At 36.9% G+C, this 23,266-nt stretch overlaps 3 protein-coding genes across 3 annotated transcripts in view; all 3 read left to right on the top strand.

Moving 5' to 3' along the window:
* The window catches only part of LOC139130405 (uncharacterized), an 88,208-nt gene extending 86,649 nt beyond the window's left edge, over nt 1-1,559 (top strand). Inside the window, exons 11-12 of the mRNA XM_070696206.1 lie at nt 1,101-1,226; nt 1,359-1,559. The gene's annotated coding sequence lies outside the window, so the exon portion shown is untranslated. The remainder of the gene's footprint in view (nt 1-1,100; nt 1,227-1,358) is intronic.
* Nucleotides 1,560-4,244: 2,685 nt separating this feature from the next.
* LOC139130404 (tyrosine-protein kinase Tec-like) lies at nt 4,245-13,543 on the top strand. The gene is made up of 10 exons (XM_070696205.1): nt 4,245-4,417; nt 7,338-7,500; nt 7,801-7,911; nt 8,715-8,869; nt 9,616-9,741; nt 10,107-10,189; nt 10,976-11,016; nt 11,536-11,632; nt 11,959-12,055; nt 12,568-13,543. The coding sequence occupies exons 1-10, from the start codon at nt 4,289-4,291 to the stop codon at nt 12,625-12,627; spliced, it is 1,062 nt and encodes a 353-aa protein (XP_070552306.1). The 5' UTR covers nt 4,245-4,288; the 3' UTR covers nt 12,628-13,543.
* A 5,412-nt stretch (nt 13,544-18,955) lies between these two features.
* Nucleotides 18,956-19,615, top strand: LOC139130580 (putative mediator of RNA polymerase II transcription subunit 14). Its single transcript, XM_070696329.1, has 2 exons — nt 18,956-19,068; nt 19,267-19,615. The coding sequence occupies exons 1-2, from the start codon at nt 18,956-18,958 to the stop codon at nt 19,613-19,615; spliced, it is 462 nt and encodes a 153-aa protein (XP_070552430.1).
* Nucleotides 19,616-23,266: the final 3,651 nt, after the last annotated feature.

Here is a 23,266-nt window from a genome sequence, read left to right as displayed (position 1 = left end):
CATACTTAATACGTTGAACAGGGTAACTTTTTGGCTATTTTTTTCCTTTTCATTTCACCTTTAAGGTGGACATACACGTTACCAACTGCTTTTTTCAAAGATAAGTTTTCATCAAAGATGATAAAAAACCCCTTCTTAAAGCAGAGAATCTAAAGTTTAGCTGGTGGCAATGGTTTACTCGAAGAATGAAGATCAATGTTGAGTAGAAAACCTCAATTTTTCTATTTGTGACAAAAATTGATGTGGAACTGCATGTTGCCAACACAGTTTTTACAAAGCAATATTTCTCATCAAAGATGATGAGGAAACTCCCTCATATCATATATATTTTCAAAACGTAGAGAGTCCAAAGTTTAGTATGGTAGCAGTAGTTTACTCGAAGGATGAAGTGATTGTATATTTAGGGTAAAAAATCTCACTTTTGATATTTAATGATAAAAATAAATTTAAGTCAAATACTTGGCGCTATTTTCTGAAATGTAATATTACACTTTGAAGAAGAGTACATGTAGAAAAAAAGACTATTTATTTTGAATTATCTATCCTCATTCTGAAATGGCAAGGGTTGAAAGACTGACACTCAAAAAGTGATTTAAAATCATTATTAGCAAAATTAAAAGTGCCTCTTATTCAAAAGGTAAGAACTTTATTGCAAAAAATTCATTTTGTAAAGTATGTAATGTGAAAATTTAAGAAAATTGACCCAGGCAGATTTAGTTAAATTCGTTTGACATTTTAAAATTGGAAGGCAAAACAAGCTAGGAAATCTGATGATTTACATAAATTTGCATAAATTTGCATAAATTTAACCGTTTTTGTCGCTCAATGTTTGACTGCTTTACAAGTAGAAGGTGAACGCTACCATATTTTCATCTTTTGTTAACAAATTATTAATCAAAATTGAATAAATAATTGCAAAACAGTGATTTTTGAGCAAAATACGCTGTGTTGGGTGCAGCGCCCCTTAAATTAAGTCAAAAACCGCCATGTGTTATTGCTTTATTGCAACTTTTCTTCAACTGAAAATATGTGGCTCATGAATATCGCTACCATGTTCGAAAAGTCTAAGTGTACCTCATTCAATATCGATATATTTACAGGTTGTAAAAGAAACAAATGGGGTGATAAATGTGAGCTTGACTGTGCCTGTGGACATGCTGTCGAATGCGATCGACACTTTGGGTGTATATGCAGTCTTGGGTGGACTGGTTTATACTGTGAAAAAGGTCAGTAATGTTTTCAAGTCTGCATCGAGAGATAATAATTTCGACTTACAAAGCTCTAATCGCGAGATACTGCGGCTGAACAAATGTAAGCTTAAAAACCTTTAAACGTGAAATGACTATTTTCGTTCGCAGCTTGTCCAGATGGAATGTTCGGGAGTAATTGTTCCGAAGAGTGTTTATGTCATACTGAATACACGATATCTTGTGACTCTGAAAAAGGATGGTGCAAATGTAAAGAAGGGGTTTGTGGGGGCCTGTGTGAAGAGAAGTGTTCTTGTCAATCTTGGGAAAAATCGACATGCAATGGTACAAGCGGTTGCCATTGTGAAGAAGGTAATAATTTCCATTATTCGTTGTGTTCCTGCGTCGTTCATATGTAATTTTTAGCCATAAGTACAAGCAAACAACTATCATGACACTTCTAAATTTATGAATAAATTATTAATAAATTACAGAACAATTTATACTCACAATTACACCAAGATGTAACACTCTCGAGCAAATGGTAAAATTAATGATATATAAATCAAAATAATTTATTGCAAAGGAAAATGTATTACAGTATCTCTGAACTCCATACACAAAACTTGCTGTATAAGCGTACAATACTGTCCAACTCTTAACAGAATTCTCAAAATGAATAATCGAAACTGACAACAGGCATTTAGTATGAGTCAACATATAAAGACAACGTAAACCTTTTCCAAGCAGATAATTAAACGATGCTATGCAGTCATTAACAAACAACAGCACTCGTATATAGAGACATCCAACTTCTGGTACTCGATGGCTTTTATGTTCACATACACGGCAAGCTTCCTTCATACTGACAGCAAATTGACTTCTCTATATTAGCAACTAACATTACAAGATAGGGTACATGAATTTATATTCTCAAGTAATAGTGTGAACAACAAGCGAAGCTCTATTCTCGCTACACTCGACACAGATGTTTCTCAACTTTGGTAATTTGCATAATGCAAATTGCTGAGTTGCTTTCTTCTTTATGTTCGCAACTGCTCAAAACAACAAGGAAAGACACTGGACAAAATACTTGATATAAGTTTAGTATATTTACGTATATTGACGTATATTGAACACAATATCAATTGCATACGAAACGTATATATGAAACATTTCAATATTTTGATGTGCGTAGCGTATATCTATGCAGATCAAGAGTAAACGTAATGCAGCTTTTTGCACATCAAGTGTACGCTTATGCAGATTATTTGTAACGTACGTATATAGTTAACGTATTACATGTACTGAATCAGTATATGTGTATGTATTGTTGTATATCAAACATTTTACCAAGTGAAAGTCACTCTCACAATGTCCGTGATTATACAGTTTAGCGTTCAAAATGACCATATGTTACAAACTGCAACTGTCTAATATCATTTCAGTTTTAGTCACGCCAAGGGCTTACTGACTACGCATGCGCAGATTCATAATAAAGTACGCAAGTAACCGGAAGTATTCATGGGCGCCGCCATGTTTTTGAGTGCTAGTAAATAAACAAATACGAAACGTGTAAAGCATTATTCTATAAAATGCTATTAATAATCTCTTTTATCGGCCAGTATGTATTATCCACCTTGTCACTTATACAAAATATCGTTACTATCACTCCTAAAATTTAGAAACAGAAAACTGTCGGGCATATCAAAGAGGGCATACGCAAAGAATGCTGGGATTAAATTTTAGAAAAGTGCCCCACCCCCTGTGTTAATAACTAGATGCAAATTGCCAGTTTTGAGACGGAACGCTAGCTTTTTGCAAGTGGAAGTTTGGCAGTGCAGTTACTGTTGCAACTATAATGCTTATCAAACACGTTTTGTTTCTCGTCAAGACTGTTATATTCCAAAGTCAGTTTTAAATACTGGTCAACGGAGTTTTCATTACCGTGCCACACAACTCTGGAATTCTCTGCCAAACGACTTAAGACATGCGTCTAATATTATACAGTTTAAGGTGAAGCTAAGAGAGTTTATCAAACTGAAGTTTCCATTGTGAACGACTTTATTATCTAAAATGTACTTCTGCCATTATCAAGATTGTTGTATTTATTGAGCCCCGATGAAAATTACTTATTTAGTAACTCGGCCGCTCATTAAAAGTGTAAATAAATAAATAAATAAATAAATAAATAAATAAATAAATAAATAAATAAATAAATAAATAAATAAATAAATAAATAAATAAATGATGGCACGATACGTCCCTTGTGAAACAATAGGTTGTTATCATGGTAAAAATTGCCATTTTTTGTCCAACATTTTACACATTACAGAAAATCTATACCTGCAGGGTTTGACATCGTGTACGTGAACTGTTTTCATCAGAGGGTAAATGGGCATGGTTGTCGTACAAACATATATAGCAAGTAACAATTTATTCTATTTTATCTTGAATCAATACAAATAACATTTCTAGCTTTAACCCCTTGCGCGACACCAAGGGGTGAGCCCTATATAATATTATTATTTACCAGACTGAATGACAATTCTTCATGAGTTGCAACACAGCATGTACAGGCATCAATGGCACTATATGGACAGAGTAATCGAAGACTTCCTATGGACCGTAAATTACCAAACACTGACAAACTTCTTCCAAACTGAAGCATGAGTTACATATCGTCATGGCACTACATCAATTTCGGCCGGATGGCTTGGCTTAGGAACTTAATGTCTAACATTCTAACACACTCAGAGCAAACTCTTTGTGGTGCCACCGCATCCGCTATATCGTTACTACACACACTAAATGAATACAGACACTTAGTATCAAAGTACACCTCGTGGCGCTGTAAATGCTATAGAATTTACATAACAAAGGATGCATCACGTAATGATTAACATAACCATGTCATGTTCGCTGTACTGTACTAAACTGGACATAATTAATATAAAATTCTGACATAAATCTTAACATTAATATATGAACTTTAAATGAACTTTAGCAGTATAACAAATGTGGTATTATTCATTTGGGTTTTTCCACAAGTATCACCTGGTCAAGACAGTGACGAGGCATGGCACAAAAAAAGGATAATAATGGCTATCATCTTACTCTCCGCCCTTGCAATATTTGGTGCTGCTGTAGTTTTCTTACGCAGTAAACACAAGGACAAAATGTATCAGCGTCTTGAAGACGAAGAGAGAGAAATATGCAATGTTTTCAAGGTAAGTATTTAATGGAGTATTATTGTATATATGTTATGCAATTTGCAATAATGAGGTAATATCAAACTGTAACATAAATAAGACAAACCTGAATAAGGTTTCATCAGACGATTTCTTAGGAGTAATGTAAAGTCTTTGTTACCATGGCATGATGTTACGTGACAGAAAACGAACAAAAGGTGAACTCAGCAGTTTCCGTGTAAAACGAAATTTATTATGAAATGAAACTAATTGCTAAGTCAGGGATAGAATACAAACTGTAAAAGTGTATATATAGACTAATTATCTCAGCTGGGACGGCAAAACTCCAGTCTCTGAGTTGTAACAGTCAGTCGGATGAATGAACTGTCCTTTGGCTTGCAGGCTTGAAGTTGCATAAAGTCCACAGTATAAATCCAGCGTTGGCAGTGAAGGTTTTGAAAAGTCTTGAAATTAATACCGCTGGAGTTTCCAAAGACTTGAAGTAACACGCAAGATACACGATCCAAAAATGTCTAACTGCAAGCCTGCACGTCCTTATTTATACTTATGGAATTACATAAGCATATAAGAACAATCTAGAACTTTTATTTACATGCTAATTACTGTTCTAAAATTATCTCTCTTACACAACTAATTAAATTTTCAGAACATTCCAAACAACACCAATTGAATTCAAGGTTGTGAGGTCCTTCAGGGCAGTGACCCTTAGAATGTTCTAGACTAATTAAACTCAGGTCATGATGAGTGTGGGGGAAATGACGTACATAACAATGGTCATTGTAATGAGATACATGTATCAAGCAAGGACAGTAAAACACTGGGCCTCATTAAACTTATGCTGGAAGACTGTAAACCAGCAACTATCGAAAGAGCATGCCAGTCATTCGTACGCCCCAAAACTTGAATTTGCTTACACGGTATCGGACCTGTATAAAAAGGTCAATTACAACAACTTGAAAAAGCACAATACCGTGCTACATGTTTAGTTACAAAATATTAGATCAGTAACTATCCCCCTCTAATAAACAAATTACAATGGATTCCATACCAGACGTATATATTATAGGACAATTATGCTTTCTAAAATCAAGAGAAATAATATCGATATTCAGTACCATCAGCACTTTACGATTTCACCTATAACAACAAGTAGGCATAACCATGATCTTTAGCTACAAATGCCAAAGATAGAAGAGATCTACTTTAGTATTCATTCTTCAGCAGGACAGTTTTTGAGTTGAACTAGCTCCCTACTTCCGTAGTCAGCGCACCATCGCTGCTGTCTTTTAAAAGTAATTTGCATAACAATTACAATAATTTGTCGACACTCTCGCACTCAAAGTGTGCAATGTGCACTTTTTCTTTTTATTGACTTGTATTTTTATTGCTTTATTCGTTTTTATCAATTCTTACTGTGTATATCTTTTTTCATTGGGTTGTTTATATATATATATATATATATATATATATAATACACACACACACACACACACACACACACACACACACACATATATATATATATATATATATATATATATATATATATATATATATATATATATATAATATATATATATATATATTATATATATATATATATATATACGGTTAAATCTAAATCGGGGAGTTTTCATTGATGAAAATCTGCCCATAACCATTGAATTTTGTAAGACCTAAAGAAATGCAAAGATAAAAAACAAATAAATAAATAACCATTTTTGTATTGCACCTGCCACATTTACTGTCATATTTCTGAAAAGGTTATTCGACCCCATAATTTTTTATCAGACCTTCACTTGTGTTGATGTTATTTCGTTATATTCAAGCCGAAAGATACGTAGTCACTATGATCACATTTTATAAGTTTTTTTGGCCGGATTTTAAAAAGTGGTGTGAAGATGCATAAAGAGTTTTAGATTGGTCTGTTTAATAGAGCTCATTTAATACTAAACAACAAAACAAAAATGATATCATATATTTCTCCGGAGCATTCATTCAGTTTCATACAAATTAGCATAAATATTTAGTGTGTAAATGTCAATCAAATATGATTTCTTATGCAAAAGGTGGAAATTTCCTCGAATTCCGTCGAAATTTTAATACTTTTGATTTCCTAATACCTTTGAAACTTGATTTGACCTTTATTTAGCTTGTTCAAGCAGTAGGGAATTTGTTTTATACACGTAAAACGTTTGGCCAAGTTTCTTGTCACAGTTTATATTACCTATATGAGGCTGCCTTTGATATATGTTAAAGGCAGAGTTCATCAAGGACGAAAAGCTATTTTCACCATTGATAACTCGCGCGATTTTTTACAAGTACCGATAAAAATAGTACAGGAAGTTGCCATGTAATTTGAATCACGGGGAAAAAGCGCCAAGCTTGGAGCTTGCATCATGTGGTATGGAAGGGATCATCTTCGGACGATTATGGCCCCCACATTGTCCACTCACAGCAACACAGTAGTAAACAGCAAAAACAAAATCTGAGAGTGGAAAGTTTATTATAAGTGATTCATTTTTATGCAAGGATACTCAGTATAAACAAAAGTTATGTAAATACGCACGGCCTGGTTTGAGCATGGCTGAGTGGACAATGCCATACCCATAGGAAAATGGTCCCTTCCATATCACATGCTGCAAGCTCCAAGCTTGGAGCTTTTTCCATGATTCAAATTACATGGGCAACTTCCTGTACTATTTCTATCGGTTTTGTAAAAATTAAAGGCGAAAAAAGCTTTTCCGGGGTAAGTGACCACAAAGCTAGCACATATGTAAAAATCATCCTTGGTGAACTACCCCTTTAAATATCATATAATTTTAAGCGAAATCGATTTCTCCCTATTCCACCGAAACATGACAACTTGCAATTGACATCATCACAGGGACTTTTTCAGATTGTGATAATCAAATGAAATTCCAACTCACTCGCACAGGAAAATATTGGACAATGTGAATACTGGTCAATACAGCCAGCCAGGTTAACAAAATCAAATGAATTGCTGGGACAGGGATCATTTGGCCAAGTATATAAAGGAAACTTCAAGCCGCAAGGAAGTAAAATTACCGAAGATGTAGCAATAAAATCTCTCCTACCAGGTGGGTGCTACGTTGGAAATGTTTTTGTTTTTTCTTGTTTTAAATGTCTAAATTTTGTGTTATAATTAGTTGATGATCGTCAACTTCAGTCCTACGCTCAAGGTAATGCAGTAGATTTAGTGTTTTGGAGATGTACTTAATCACAATGCATGCTATATACACAATCATTGACAAAGAATGGCAACCGACAACTATGGTTTACTGAGCATATTGTTTTTCTTTAAAGAGCTGTAGTTCATTATTTTTCATACGTCTTGTCTTACATTCCAAATTAAAGTTTTGTTAATTTGCGTTTTCCAGCCAGAAGAAACTATCAGTGCTATGCTGACTTCGCTCGAGAAATATCTTGTTTAATTAAACTACAGGGACATCCGAATATCGTGATATTGAAAGGCATTGTTCTACAACAAGGTAGAATGCACGATAATGATCGGTAGACAATCACTCATTTTCCTCCGCCTTATTACTTGCAATTGACAAGACTTGGTAAAACATTGATAATTATATTCATTGTATATCGCTGCTGAATTTCTATAATTTGCATGTTCAAGTATTCACAGAGCATATTAAAGGCATAGGACACACTTTATTATGACCGTATTTTGACTAAACGAATTACTATAGCGAATATGACCTTTTGCGTATCTTTTTACCTGTAAATTTTGAGCAGATGGTTGCACAAATATGCAGATAAGACTCAAAAGCAGATGAAATGATATAATTTAGGAATTTTTACCAAATATCACTTGGTTCTGTGTTGTATCTGCAGAAATGGCATTTCTTTTGCATCGGACTAGGGACGTAGTTGAGGGTCTGATGACATAGTTTCTTATACGAGGCAAAGAATAGGCGACATTATGTAATGAATCGATTGATGATATTTCCATAACTGAAATAATAAAATGATAGGGAAACCTTCAGTTTAGGACTTACTTTTATTTTCATTCATAGAAATCGAATATTTGTATAAAAAAGCCATCTTTATAAATTACACGGCTTCTTTGAATGAAAAATAACACTGCAATATTTTTTTTACAAACGTCAGCATAATAACCATGTTCCTCAAAGCCATTTTATTATTTTGATGGCAATAACGTATCGTAGGTTGATTTAATATTTGTCAAATGACACAGGTAATTCGGGAACACTTTTAGACGGATGACGTTTGTTGTGCATACATAATATATGTATATATGGGATTATTTCTTTTACAGGAGAGAACTGCCTAGTAATGGAGAGTTCAACGTGTGGTGATCTTCTGAACTATCTTCACTGCCTGGGAAAGCGCATATCCACGAAAAAGGAGAAAGAATTACTTTGCTACACAAGGCACATAACGTTGGGGATGCAATATATCCAACAGAAAAAGGTTACAGCCGTGATAATCTTTGTCAGGCGTGACGAGAAAATGAATGTAGTGGTTAAATATTTAAAAAAAACTTCAACCATGTTAAGCATATCAACGTCTGTATTCAAGCGAGATTAGATGGCCAGTTCCTCGTCAATAAGGGCTATTTTCTAATTGTTTTAATACATGCTGGTGTGAATGAAAATTAGTGCATTGAATTGAATAGGCACATCCAGGGTGTTAGCCGGTTATTTGAACTATATACGGACCGGTTTCCATAGTTACCAGGTCCGGTGAAGACCTTCGACGTTTTTGTCCTTAAAGATGACGCTTAACGCTAGATGTAAATATCCGTGCGCGCACTACTATTTCTTATTCTTTGATGTTGGTCGATAATTGTATATATATATATATATATATATATATATATATATATATATATATATATATATATATATATATATATATATAATTGTTTGAGAATGCCCTACATTTAACTACATGTCATATAGCGTTAACTGTAGAGAGGCATATATGAAATGCAAATATAATTGTCTTGATACATGGGTCTATGTGCCCTCTCAGCAAGAGATAGTTTGTCCTACCCGCCGTAGGGCAAATTGTCACCTGCTCTCGGGCACATAACCCATGTTTTCAGGCAATAATATGTACTATTTCGAAAATTATATCGTTGCAAATATCATATGCACGTCCAAACTAGGTCGATTGACACACTCTTACGCAGACGTTTCCTTCCTTTTGTTCAGATTCTACACAGAGACTTATCAGCGAGAAATATATTACTATTCAATGGTGGAGTAGCAAAAATTAGCGACTTTGGTCTCAGTAGAGACGCAAGTGAAACGAAGGGAGTTTACGTAAAAATGCCCTGGGTGAGTTAAATTACTGTTCCACATCGTCAAAGTTTATAGATATTATAAAAATGATATGAGACAACAGCCATTTTCGATCCCGACAAAAGAAAATTGTTACTCCCGTTTTCCGCGCGGCAGTTGTTATCCATAGTTAGGCTTAAGGTCTTCCACCAATCTTATGGAGAGCTAAGCTTTTGCTGGGTTTTCTAAATTTGTTGAAATTGACAATAGTTACACATTATACGCACGAATCAAGGTCATAGTTCAATTAAGCGTTTGATACACTTAAATCGCGAATGACAAATGGTTACCGAAATTAAAAGAAGGGTGCTGTCGTTATCCTCAAATTAAAAGTCGTTTCCCTAATAACTTTTAACCAACAGGCTGAGAATCAGACTGCACTGCCATTAAAATGGATGCCACCAGAATTCCTCACAAGAGGAGAGTTCTACTACAAGAGTGATGTGTAAGGAAGGAGAAAATGTTCATGTATATTATGGAGTTGAAAATTTGATTTTTGTACATTAATTCTATAAATGGATAATTAATTAGGTATCGTACTATCTCCCGTATATGTAAATGCTTATTGTGCCTCTCGTATAACGATGCATTGATCTGCCGAGTTGTCCGAGGCTTCATACTGACATACGCCTTGTATCAAGTACATAAACACTTGGTTTTGTTAAAATGTGCGAATATTGTATTGACATTTTGAAACTAAATTCAGAGCGTTTGATTAACAGCATTGATTTATAAGCATGGATAAGGTGTAGCTTTTCTGATAAGCAAAGAGAACATCGATTGCCTATGGAAGAGTGTATATATATATATATATATATATATATATATATATATATATATATATATATATATATATATATATATATTTAAGTAATATAATATAATATATTTAAGTAATATAATATAATATATATATACTTAAGTAATATAATATAATATATATATACTTAAGTAATATAATATAATATATATATATATACTTAAGTAATAGATGTCTTAATAGATGTCTTAAGTAATAGATGCTTTTGCAAACGTCTACTCGTCTAGTTGCAAAATATTTTTGTTACTTAGCTTTAAGAGTAGTACTTCATAAGGTGAAAAATACGGATGCGTAGCGCATATATGGTGTTGCATTTCTTGTAGTTCCTGTTGTACTTAAACAGAAACATAAGGTCCGACGAAAAGAATATATCTTAACTGACTCAAATTCCCATTTTGTTGTTCCTCGTAGATGGTCATTTGGAGTTCTACTTTGGGAAATTTGTTCACATGGTATGTAGAGTTCGACAATGTGATACATGTCATACCTCAAACTATGAGAGCACCGAAGTGAGAGCATTCTTGAATCGTAGTGCTCGCCACCGTTCTTCATACTTCATACTTCCTTAAAGTTAATATGTTGACGTTGATGCAATGAAGTCGAACGGTTTGCGTAAATATTTACAGTACCTTTACGTTAGCCGGAATATACGAGTAAATTACGTTCAGTGTGGTCATTTTAATGTCAATTCAATGTGCCCAGCCAGGATTAGAGTGTGATTGTCAAATTCTTGGCAAATAGTACCGTAACTTGAATTTGTAACAATAGGGAATACCCGATGAAATCGACAGAACGTTTGACTTTCACATATATTCTTCGGAAATACAGTAGTATTCAAGTTGGAAGTTAATTATTTGTGAAATTGGGTTCGTATGTATAGTTTAGAGAGATAGCATAGATCTGTTTCCTTAGAAATTAAAGAACCTATGTCGGTCCAATATAGCAATTGTTGCCGTTTGTTTCACTGCAAGGTGACTCGCCTTTCAAAGAAGACACGCCTTACCAGTTTATTAGGAGAATAGCCCGTGGGGAGAGACTGCCAAGGCCAAACACATGTACAGAAGAAGCGTGAGTTGCACAGTTTTATGAAAACTGTCTTAACGAGAGTTGTGAAATAAGGACAGGACCGTGATCTTCGAGTCGGAAAGAGCCTTCCGAACTTGATTCGAGATTATTGTTGATGGAAGCCTTCGGCGTCAAAAACTTATAATGAGAAGTAATTTTCATATTTTAATACAATTAAACGGAATGTAAAATAGGTTGCCAAGGCAAACATGCAAAGATTCAGCTTATATTTGATCATTGCGTCATATCAAGTGGACCTTGTACCGGTACATTTTACAAATAAGAAATAAACAACAATGATGTTTATACTTCTGTTTTTTTCCTTTTAGATATCAAGTAATACGGAAATGTTGGCAGTCACCTTTACAAATGAGGCCGTCCGCTGAGCAGCTAATACCACAAATTGAACATCTGATGAATAACGAGGTAAATGCTATTTCTTTGTGAAGAATACTCTAATATTGGAATGTGCTTTAAATACCCCGCAATGCCTCTGATAAATTGGTTTCTCCTAAGTTTTTATCTTTTACAGTCTTACCTTCTGTGCCGAACGCAATTTTAGGTTTTCAGCTACCTTTTTCAAAATTATCGCTGGACTATATCCCGTCAAGCATGATACAGTGACATCCAATTATGACGTTTACAAGAGCGCGTTACGTGGTTCCAATTTTTGTGTATTTGTAAGGTTATAAAATGTTGACTCAATATTTTGATGGTGATATATCTGCTAAATTCAAAAACATGAAACAGCTCTGTTCAAGTATATAACGTAATATGTGACGTAAATGAATCACTTTCTCATGGATGTTTCTTGTTGCCTGAGAACGATCAACATACTGGCCATCAACATGCTAATTTGGAGCACACGCTCACAATCTTATGAATCAATAAATTTTCAATGTCAATGGCTAACTAATGTCATACTTTGTAAATTGCAGGGCCTCTTCAACGAAATTGATGACGAGAATCCGATTGAGCCATTCGATCACGTTGAATAAAGCGTAACCGACGAAAATAGTAGTTTTTCGAGGATGAATATTTGGTATTATTTTTGGCGATGCGGACCGTGTCACTTATTGATAGTATTCAAACATGAATTATTCTACATCATAGGAATCATAGGAAGGGGTCACCGTGAAAGATTCGTATGAACAATTACAGTGTTAACTTGGCAACAGATGGTCACGGTTTGATGGTTGTCTGAAACATAGCTAAGAAAATTGGCGTGTACAGTTTCAAACCATTATGCACTGTCGACCATGTCTTACAGATGTCTTACAAATCACAATGGCATATGGAGTACTTTGTTTTAAAGTTTATGTTGTTGTTGCATATATATCAACCTTCATTATCGGGGTCGTGAACTCTGGTCTACATACATTAAGAACACTCAATTTTGACGAAACACTAAATGTGTAATTAGCAACTTAAACGTTATGTCAATGATGAGTTGATTGGTGTAAGAAAATCAAATAACGCAGGAGGCTCCCAGTTCAATTAACGATTATTCGTCGTGGCATTATCCATTTAATCTGGCGAAGCAGTAAATCAGTCACCCTCTTGAATCTTGTTTGCCAATTTAAGTTCAATTAACGAACTTAAATATAAATTAAGCGACAATTATTCGTCATGGCATTTTTAGTTTAATCTGGTGAAGCAGTAAATCAGTCATCCTATTGAATCTTGTTTCGCAGCTTTTGATTTCCACCCATGTTCCTTCGTGTGTCGATTTCTACGGTAACACAAAGCCAAAATTTATTAATACCCGAACTTTTGGATAAGAGGCCACTGCATCTGCGCACAATGCACTGCAAGGTTTGCTGTTTTCTAAAGTTTTGTAAACCTAATGATTGCATTCACAATTGAGACACTGCTGATATTGTTGTTGTTGGCCAATAAAGTTCAACTAACATAATATTGTGGTGTTGCTATTGTTTCATAAATTCTTTAGATGTCATATAAGTAACACAACAAGGACACTAGTCTGTCATATATTGACGCAGTCATAGTCTCGGACGATGGCCCAACACATCTCTCCGAAAGTACTCTCTCTTCCTATAATTAAACAAGGGGTGCAAGCTAAGCCACCTTCCAGCCCCCGTATCCAACTTTCCAAACACTAAAAATAGCTCTCCATTCAAGAGCGATCGAGATCCAAAAGGCCATACGATTATTCTGCGACAATCTCAGTCAGGGCTCGACATTAACTTTTTCCTCTGGTAGTCAACTTTGGCTACCATTTTCTGAAATCGGTAGCCCAGAGACAATGGCTGGTAGCCCATGCATATTTAAGTTTAGGGATTTTTTTCAGTAACAAGAGAAGGAAAAGCTATTTTTCAAGATTCTGCCCATGAAGTGAATTTGTCAGTCATTTGATGTGAATACTTGCACAACTTCATTACCCAAAGTAAACTGGTTTAGTTGATGACAATGACACTAAAAGGTTTGGTGAGCTATCATTGTATTGGCAGCCTTTTCATTCTCAGAGTTGCATGCCAAATGTGATAGTCGTCATGGCGATGTCCACCACCTTCGGCAGGGCTAAAAACAGATCTTGGACTGTCTGTAATAGGGGGAGTCTGGTAACCCAAGGAAAAAGTTGGTAGTCTGTGGATGCGGGAATACCGCTAATTTCGAGCCCTGTCTCTCCATACGCGATCAAATGAAAAAGCAAAATGTTGATCACGGGGTTTTTTAACCAAATAATAATATTCGTACTCACACCAAGTCGCGGGATGGAATCAACAAATACTGCAATAGTCTGAGCAAAATGTCTTGTCTACACACTGTGAAGCCTACTAAGACAAGAACAAAATTTAAATACACTTGTAATGCTAAGATTACGGGCGCGCTGCACCCAACACAGTGTGTTTTGCTCAAAACCACTTTTTTGCAAATATTCATCTATTTAAATCAATTTGTTAACCAAATATTAACATATTTGTTGGATTTACCTTTTAGCTTGTCAAGCAGTCGTAAATTGCATGATAACGGAGTGTTAATAAATGCAAATGTATGCAAATCATCCGATTACCTGGCTTCTCTTTTCTCCCAATTTCAAGATTTCTAAAGAATTCAGATCCATTCTACCTAGCTCAAATTTTCTTAAATTTTCACATTATGTACTTTAAATCCTATTTAACAAAGCACTTATTTTGCTTGGCATTTAAATTCTTACATTTTGAGTAAGGGGCATTTTAATTTTGTTAATCAGGCTTTTCACCGTTTTTTTAATGTCAATCTTTCAAGTCATGCAATTTTTGAATGATGATAAAATGAAATATTTTTTGTTGTCCATATACTCTTGTTTCAAGTAAAATATTAAATTTCAGAAAATTGTATTGTGTTTTACTAAGAATAACTGTATTCATTAGTTTGAAAATTGATGTTTTTTTTATAAAAATATACATCCACATCATCCTTTCAGTAAACTGTTGCTACCATACTAAACTTTAGATTATCTGCTTTTCGAAACTATATAGTATGAGGGGATTTCCTTGTCATCTAAATTGACATTGTTTTGAAATAACTGTCGGTAGCGTGAAGCTCCACTTTAAACAGCAAGCATTATGCAGTCATCATTCTCTGTTAAGCAACTGCGCGTCTAAACTGTATTGTTCGGTGAAAAAGGCCAAATTAATGTTAATATTCAGGGTAAATTCTGACTTCAAAACTTTCATTTCTAAAATTGGAACCGCAGCAGTGCTACAGAGTTCTGGGTCAAACTATTACACAATGTCACTGTAGCGTGTTACTTTATACTGTGAATGAGCCTAAAGGGGCGTGGTATATGCCAAAGATGAATATAAATTTGCATACACATGTGTATACAAGCAATACAAACAACCGCGAAGTTTAAACAACCTAAGCGTTTCGAAATCATCTACGATGGCTACTCCGAGCTCTGAAAATCATACAGAAGTAACTCCGCAGTCAAGTTTGACTGAGTCGTCATCCCTTCTTGGGATCATCCGGCCAAGACGAGAACTTCAACTAGGTGGAGAGGACGTGAGTCCGGGCACTGACGCCGCAAGACCGTCTACTCAGATGAAGAAGTTACTAGCAGCAGAGAAGAGTTTCAGCGCCTCCTCAAGAACCAAGAAGAAATGCTAAAAAGCAGCAGTTACTAGAAGAAAAGCTGGCAGAAGAGTCTCGGGCAAGGCGAAAAATAAGGCCATCGAGAAAACTTAAGGTATGTACAAGTTAATTTAGGCCATGTTTGTGACAAATCGCGGACGTAGGCTCTGTGTATCCAGGGATATGTTGGCCCGTGCTAGTTGTATACGAGCGAGCTCGGCCAGTGCTCGCAATACAGACTTGATGTTGAAGTATATTCCCACGCAACGTCGCTAATATGTACGTAGAGACGTTGTGTCGGAACACAAAATCTTTCGGTACACTACCCAGTCCTCATCACGCCTGCGTTGTGAAAAGCATCGGCAAGGCACAGGCGCAGTACGAGTTTTTAAAAATCACTTTTTATGTCTAGGCGACTGATGCCGTATGTTGTGGGTTCGAACCCGATTGAAAACTAGCCGTATTTAATGTTGAAACATGCGTTTTATTAGCGAACTTGCTAAATGCATGACGAAACGAAACGAAAGGAACGATACACGCCCTATGATTGGCTAGACGCTGCAACGTTCGTTCTTTTCGTATGCAATCTTTTGTTCTGATTGGCTGAACGAAAACGACGACAGAGTTTTCGTTCCTTTCGTTCACATTCTTTTTCTTGATTGGCTGAACGAAAGTGACGAAATATTTGCATATTCATTTTGTCTGCATGGAAGGGCGAGCTGTTGTTAACCGAAATGCTGGCGCCTCGTTCTCATTATATATTCACTATGTGATTCCGCCTGTCTTTAAAATACAACTTCGTATAAAACTGAGCACAGATTGAAACACTTTCATGACACGAGTTGTATGTAGGTCACGGTGAATGAAGTGTTTTGTAAAGCTGGTGGATTTCACGTTCATGCCCTGCCGTGGCCACAGTGTAGTATTATTTCGCTCAGTGCACGTTTCCAATGTACCTGGAAATAATGCGGCGGAGCCTCCCTTTTAAAGGACGCCAAGCTATGGCGGCGTTCACCGTGTAAGTGGACACCAAAACGGCAACACGCGGGCACACGCTCCAGAAAATGCCACTTTTTAGTTTTCCCCGGCCGCAAAAACACAGACAGACTGTCAAGTGGTCAGCGCGAAGTTGCTGCCAATCGAACTCTGTGGTTATATTCAAAGTCTAACGCGACTGGAAGACAATTTTTTAGGAAATTGGAGCGTTTGTGGTGGGGAATCAATGACCTTTGGTGATTTGAACCGACCGTCAATCAAACGCTTGTATAAACACTGTTTGCAGGATTAGCAAAATGTGACAAAAGGTTGATATCAGTTTGTGTAATCAATGTTATAGAAATCAAACATCGTACTGGCCAAATGTTTTACTGGGAGGAGAACGCCACTAATGCGAGAACCTGGGATTGAAAAGTGCGGCTTTAAGAAAGTTGATAATTTTGTTTATGTGATAGAACAATTTATTGTCGCGAGAGGTCGATTGTTTGCGAATTAAATTACACGCGGACGAAGTAAATAATCATGAATAGTAATAATACAAACACTGATACGTAAACAATTCACAACATACATAACCCATACATAACCATTACATAACATGGGAATGAGATCAAAACCATTCGTTTCATTCATCATTCAATAATTTACGTATAAAATAATGAAATCTACGTGTGTGGAGGAAACGATGGCGCTGCTTTGCGCGAACTTCAAATAAAATTGCATTTTATTGCTCATACGTGATAATAAAAGTGTCTGAAACACAACAATATATAAAACGAAAATAAAACGACGCAAATTTTCTTTCCTTTAAACGTTCATCTCACTTCCCTGAACAAAATTATATGTCTCTGCGCTAAGAAAGCACACACGTCTGCAACAACAGGCATAAACCACCTGGGGTGTCGGTACATCTCTTTCACAGCTCTATATGTTTTCAGGTAGGAGATGACATGTTCAATTGTGATCCGACAGCGGTTAACACGACTATGTGGTATGGTCATGTGACGCCGGCTAAATCTCGTCATCAGGGGATAAACATTAGGATAACCCTGGTCGGCTAATAAATACACATCTCGTGGTAAGTGCAGTGCCTCGCCGGGACCAATCGTCGGTATAGTAAAGCGAACTGAGCGGCGTCGTTATTGTGCCCCAGAAAGCCCGATTTGATGAAGATTATATTGCATCGATTATCAGCTATTATCTGAGTAGCAATGCAATGATAATGTGCGTAACCACTGTAAAAGTCACTCTGAGGTTCAACAGTTGGCATATATATTTCATGCAACGTTCCGTCAATTGTCCCGATTGCATTCGGAAAGAACTCCCAGTTACCACGCAAATCGTCTATTTCTTGCCGTGTTGGCCATCGCACCATACCGCGGAAATAGTGCCACATCATTGGTACAATATGGTGAATGTCCCGGCTAACAACTGATGCGCTTACCCTAAACCAGGCACCCAGAGTGTCAATATTGAGATATTTCCTCAACCATATGAGTACCATCAGGATTCGTTGTTCTGGTGACAACGTGTTATGTCGTCCGACACGTCTTGTAAGGCGTGGCAACAAATCGTCAATTATTTGCAATAGCGATTCCGGTGTTTCTCCAGTCAGTAGCCATAAATTGGTAGCGTTGTCAAGGAGTTGCATCCATGCTTGCGGGTGGTACTACTGGGGCGGAAACAGGATCGTAGTTATCCGTGGCAGTTGTGGAGGTATTGGCAGTGACGCATGCAACAAAAGCAGTGTGTCCAGCAGAGGCATAGTAGCAGTCTGATACTCCACGGAAGACTGATGGTTTGGAAGAGGTGGCAATACCAGTACACATAATTCCAGATATAGAGCAATAATGCCCAATATCTGAAAAAGCAGTTCACGAGTAAATCCAGGCATGGTGATATTTATTGATGCTGTGTCAATACTGCAGAAATTTGTTATTATAGTTTATGCAGTGTGGACGATTTTCTCCGCGTTGGCAATCATTTCAGTGATTGGTTAATAGAATAGTGTCTGGTGTATGCAAATTAAGGTGTAAATATACACTTTGCTGATTGCGTAATAACAACAGATGACACGTGCTATAGACGAGGAAAGTGTCTGTCCACGAGTCTTGAAAAGTGTGACGATCAGCATTCTCAGCATGGCCGCGCCGACTCGTACACGTACACGTATTTGCGTGCGAGAGCCAGAAATAGCAATTATTGCCGAAGGGTACACTATCTTCGGCAATAACTACAACCGAATTGTTGAGTATGTCAGGTCGTGGCAATGAGCTCCCATCGCAAATTAGGCAAATGTACACTACTGGTACAACAGCTAGACTGAGGCGGAGAATTCATGATGCAATATCAAGTAGAATTGCAGAGTAAGTATCATGCAATGACATTGTATTATTGTTGCTATTATGGTAGAGGTGATAAAGTATTGCATGTTTTAAAGATAGTATAAGTTATTCTCTAAAATCGTAATTATCTTTGTTTCCATGGTAAAATCTACTGGTAAATCATTTTTAAAAATATTTGTAAATTGTTATTATTAGTATTATTGTTATTATTATTTATAGTCAAAGACACGTCCGGGAAAGAGAGATGCGATACGCACAGCAACACACGCCAGAACAACGACGACGACACCAACAGCAACAGCAGCAGCAGCAGCAACAACAACAACAACATCAACAACAACAACAACAACAACAACAACAACAGCAACTACAAGAACAAGAGCAACCAAATCAACATGTGCCACCTGGCCGCGAGATCCCGGTTCCAGGAGCACGGGCCGGCAACCGACGACCGCTTCACAATATTGTCAGGGAAAGTTATGAGGCATATCTGGTTATTATGCAGAGATTGCCCAGAATTTTAGATCAGATTGAGAGAACACTTGAAAATATAAACAATTCTTTATAGAGTTATCTCATTTTTATTGTCATTAAAAACAGTATATTTCATTCTCATATATTTCTGTTTGAAGTGCATTATTCACGAATATAATATCTTGGGTCAACTTTGTATTAGAGGGCATCAACACCCTACCCCTCCCCTCGCGCCCATTCTAGCTCAGCCACTGTCTGGTTACTAATTATAGCGAGGCTTGGACATTTAAGGTCCGCCGTACATCACACACCCCTAGTCATCACATCTCATCTCAATTCACACAGTTAAGTTCAGATTTGTTCAGATTTAACGACTGAAATTCCACCAATGTGTGCCTGAAAAAGTGCGATCGCAGTCGTAGAACCACGTGCACTGCTACGACTCTCCATGACTGTGTGTGTTGAGATGAGTCCGGGCGTGTTGTTTCGGGCAGTGTGTGCCACTGGCCTAAACAATGAGCGTGATTCATTGCAGCACGCCCGATTGTTGCTCCATTCCATATTTGAGACCAAAATAACGCGAAATACTAAATGACAGGGCGGAAGTCTCTGTTTTAACCAATTTGGAAAAACAACTTTAAAATATAAAGGAATAAAAATGCAAATTTGTCAGCCTTTCAAAACCGTTTAGGAGGCGTGTTGAATGGAGGTCGCGGTGAATGAACTCTGTTCAATCTGTGTTCACTGTTATTCCTTGTATTTCAAGGACGGGAGTTATACATGGTGAATATATAATGAGAGCGGGGCGCCAGCATTTTGAGGAACAACATTAGCTCGTTCTTTCCATGCAGTCAATCAGAAAAATGAATATGCAAATATTTCGTCACTTTCGTTCAGCCAATCAAGAAAAAGAATGTGAACGAAAGGAACGAAAACTCTGTCGTCGTTTTCGTTCAGCCAATCAGAACAAAGGATTGCATACGAAAAGAACGAACGTTGCAGCGTCTAGCCAATCATAGGGCGTGTATCGTTCCTTTCGTTTCGTTTCGTCCATGCATTTAGCAAGTTCGCTTATGTGACCATATAAGGAATGCATTGAATTAGTATTGGAAAGATATAAAGATTCTGCTAATTTATTAATACAACCTGAATGTATGTTGTATGGCATATGATAGATCAATCATTACCTGTCACAAACATTTAAAAGCTTCTATTTTTACTTTTGCAGAAACTAACAAGGCGCCGGTACATGCTTTAATCCTCGTCATCATTTAGTCAGCAAGAAAAGAAGTACATAACCATGCTCCTTAAAACGACACATTACATTTCCAGTGAAGACACAGATTCGGGGTCCTGCCAATCTTCCTCTGATGATGATGAATTTAACATTGCTCCAAATCGAAAGACAAAGTTCCTCCGCAGACGTCCACTTCCTTGGAGAGCAACGAGAGTTAACAAATTTTTTTAAATTTTGGACGCGAAACATGAAAAAAAGTTTTAAAAAAATGGGGGGGGGGGAAGTACAGTCATACGAGAAGAGATGGGGCACATTCCCTACGCTCTGCCCCTGAGGATGCGCTAGATTGGGCAATTCAGTAGTATTTATTTATATTTTCAATTGAAGTTCTTTGTACTGAAAATGATTTTTGGGTATTTGAATAAATTGTTAAATTGTATAATTTTGTATTGGTTTTGCTTTATCAAAGTTTGTGTGCAGTTGGTAGTAAAAGTATGTTTTAATGAGTGGTATTGATTGTTGTCACACAGCAGGTTAGTTAAGTAATTTTTGTTAGAAGGGTGTTGTTTGTGTTGCATTTCAATGTGTCTTGGCCAAATTTCAGCCGTATTGATGAAAAGTACTGCTTTAGAGGGGGCGCTGTATGTGTTGCTTTATTTCACATGTGTCCGGGCCGAATTTCAGCGGCGTATGGCCACCTTTGCCCATATTTCCATCCTGGGGTGTAATTGATGAAAACTACCTGCTTTAGAGGGGGCGCTGTATGTGTTGCTTTATTTCACATGTGTCCGGGCCGAATTTCAGCTGTATATGGCTACCTTTGCCCATATTTCCGTCCTGGGGTGTAATTGATGAAAAGTACCTGCTTTAGAGGGGGCGCTGTATGTGTTGCTTTATTTCACATGTGTCCGGGCCGAATTTCAGCCGTATTAGCCACCTTTGCCCATATTTCAATCCTGGGATGTAATTGATGAAAAGTACCTTCTTTAGAGGGGGCGCTGTATGTGTTGCTTTATTTAACATGTGTCTTGGCCAAATTTCAGCCCTATATGGCCACCTTTGCCCATATTTCCATCCTGGTGTGTAATTAATGAAAACAACCTGCTTTAGAGGGGGCGCTGTATGTGTTGCTTTACTTGACATGTGTCCGGGCCGAATTTCAGCCGTATATGGCCACCTTTGCCCATATTTCCATCCTGGGGTGTAATTGATGAAAACTACCTTCTTTAGAGGGGGCGCTGTATGTGTTACTTTATTTCACATGTGTCCGGGACGAATTTCAGCCGTATAAGGCCACCTTTGCCCATATTTCCGTCCTTGGGTGTAATTGATGAAAACCACCTGCTTTATAGGGGGCGCTGTATGTGTTGCTTTATTTCACGTTTGTGTGGGCGTAATATCAACCGTATATGGCCACCTTGCCCTGTGTGTTTATTGTTTGAAGATATGTCCCTTTGCTTAGAGGGAAATGTAATTAGATATATGCACATATAAAGCCTTGGTAAAGCAGTGAATTATCAGAGTAAACATAGACATTCACATATACTGTGACGCTGATATCAAATGCGGGAATTTTTCAGCTGTGTCATCCCTGTCAAAGGTCTGTGAAGGCGCATATGTGAACAAAGATTTAGGAAGTATGATGTCGTCAAACTTGGAAATTTGACAACCTTTGACAGGTACCTTACCTACCTGTTAAAATCTGCTTTTTGGTAGAGTGATCCGGAGAGATGTCAAAGGCTATTTTATTAAAAAATCCAGATAGATATAGTTTGAGAGATATTCAGATAATTAGATCGTCAAACAAACAGATAGATAAAATTTTTGAATTACTCTTAAACTCAGAGTACTTTCTTCTCAACTTCATCTTGGATTTTAATGTATGATTATTCCAGTTCTGTTTACATCATTGATATTTTATCTAATTTTTTTCGACACCTATTTTATCCAATATTCCTTATCTAGGTTGTATTTTCATATGTTTTTTTCATTAGTGTAACCCTACATTAATAGAATCTCACACCCCAAGGACGAGTTGGGGATATTTTGTCTCACACGAGCCGCATGCGAGTGTGAGACAAAATATCCCCAACGAGTGTGAGAAATCTGATCCCAGGTCCTTGGTGTGTGAGATTCTTTTTCTCACATGACCGCAAAATGCATTAAATTCACATTAGACATGTACAACTTTGTCCAAAATCGTGACAAGTCTGTCGTCTGCCACTGTACTTTGACCTGCTTACTTTGTAGTTCTGGTCTGTCTGTTACTCGTCATGCCATTAGATAACATTTTGCGCGTGGAACAATACAGACTTTTTATCATCCAATCAGAGCTCGTGTAATATTTACTGCAGAGTGTGGGACGGTTTCTGAGAGTGTGGAATCGATTTTTCCCCACACTGTCCATCCCGCACTCCCAGCGGCCAGGAATGTGAGAAAGTAATTATCAACATGACTTCCGAGGCTATATAGTTTCTTCCCTGAATTTGTTCAAGTCCATCTCTCAAG

The sequence above is a fragment of the Ptychodera flava genome, chromosome 4 (assembly GCF_041260155.1).
Source record: "Ptychodera flava strain L36383 chromosome 4, AS_Pfla_20210202, whole genome shotgun sequence".
NCBI lineage: Eukaryota > Metazoa > Hemichordata > Enteropneusta > Ptychoderidae > Ptychodera > Ptychodera flava.
Note: the sequence above shows the minus strand (reverse complement) of the source record. Positions and strands in the feature narration are given on the sequence as shown.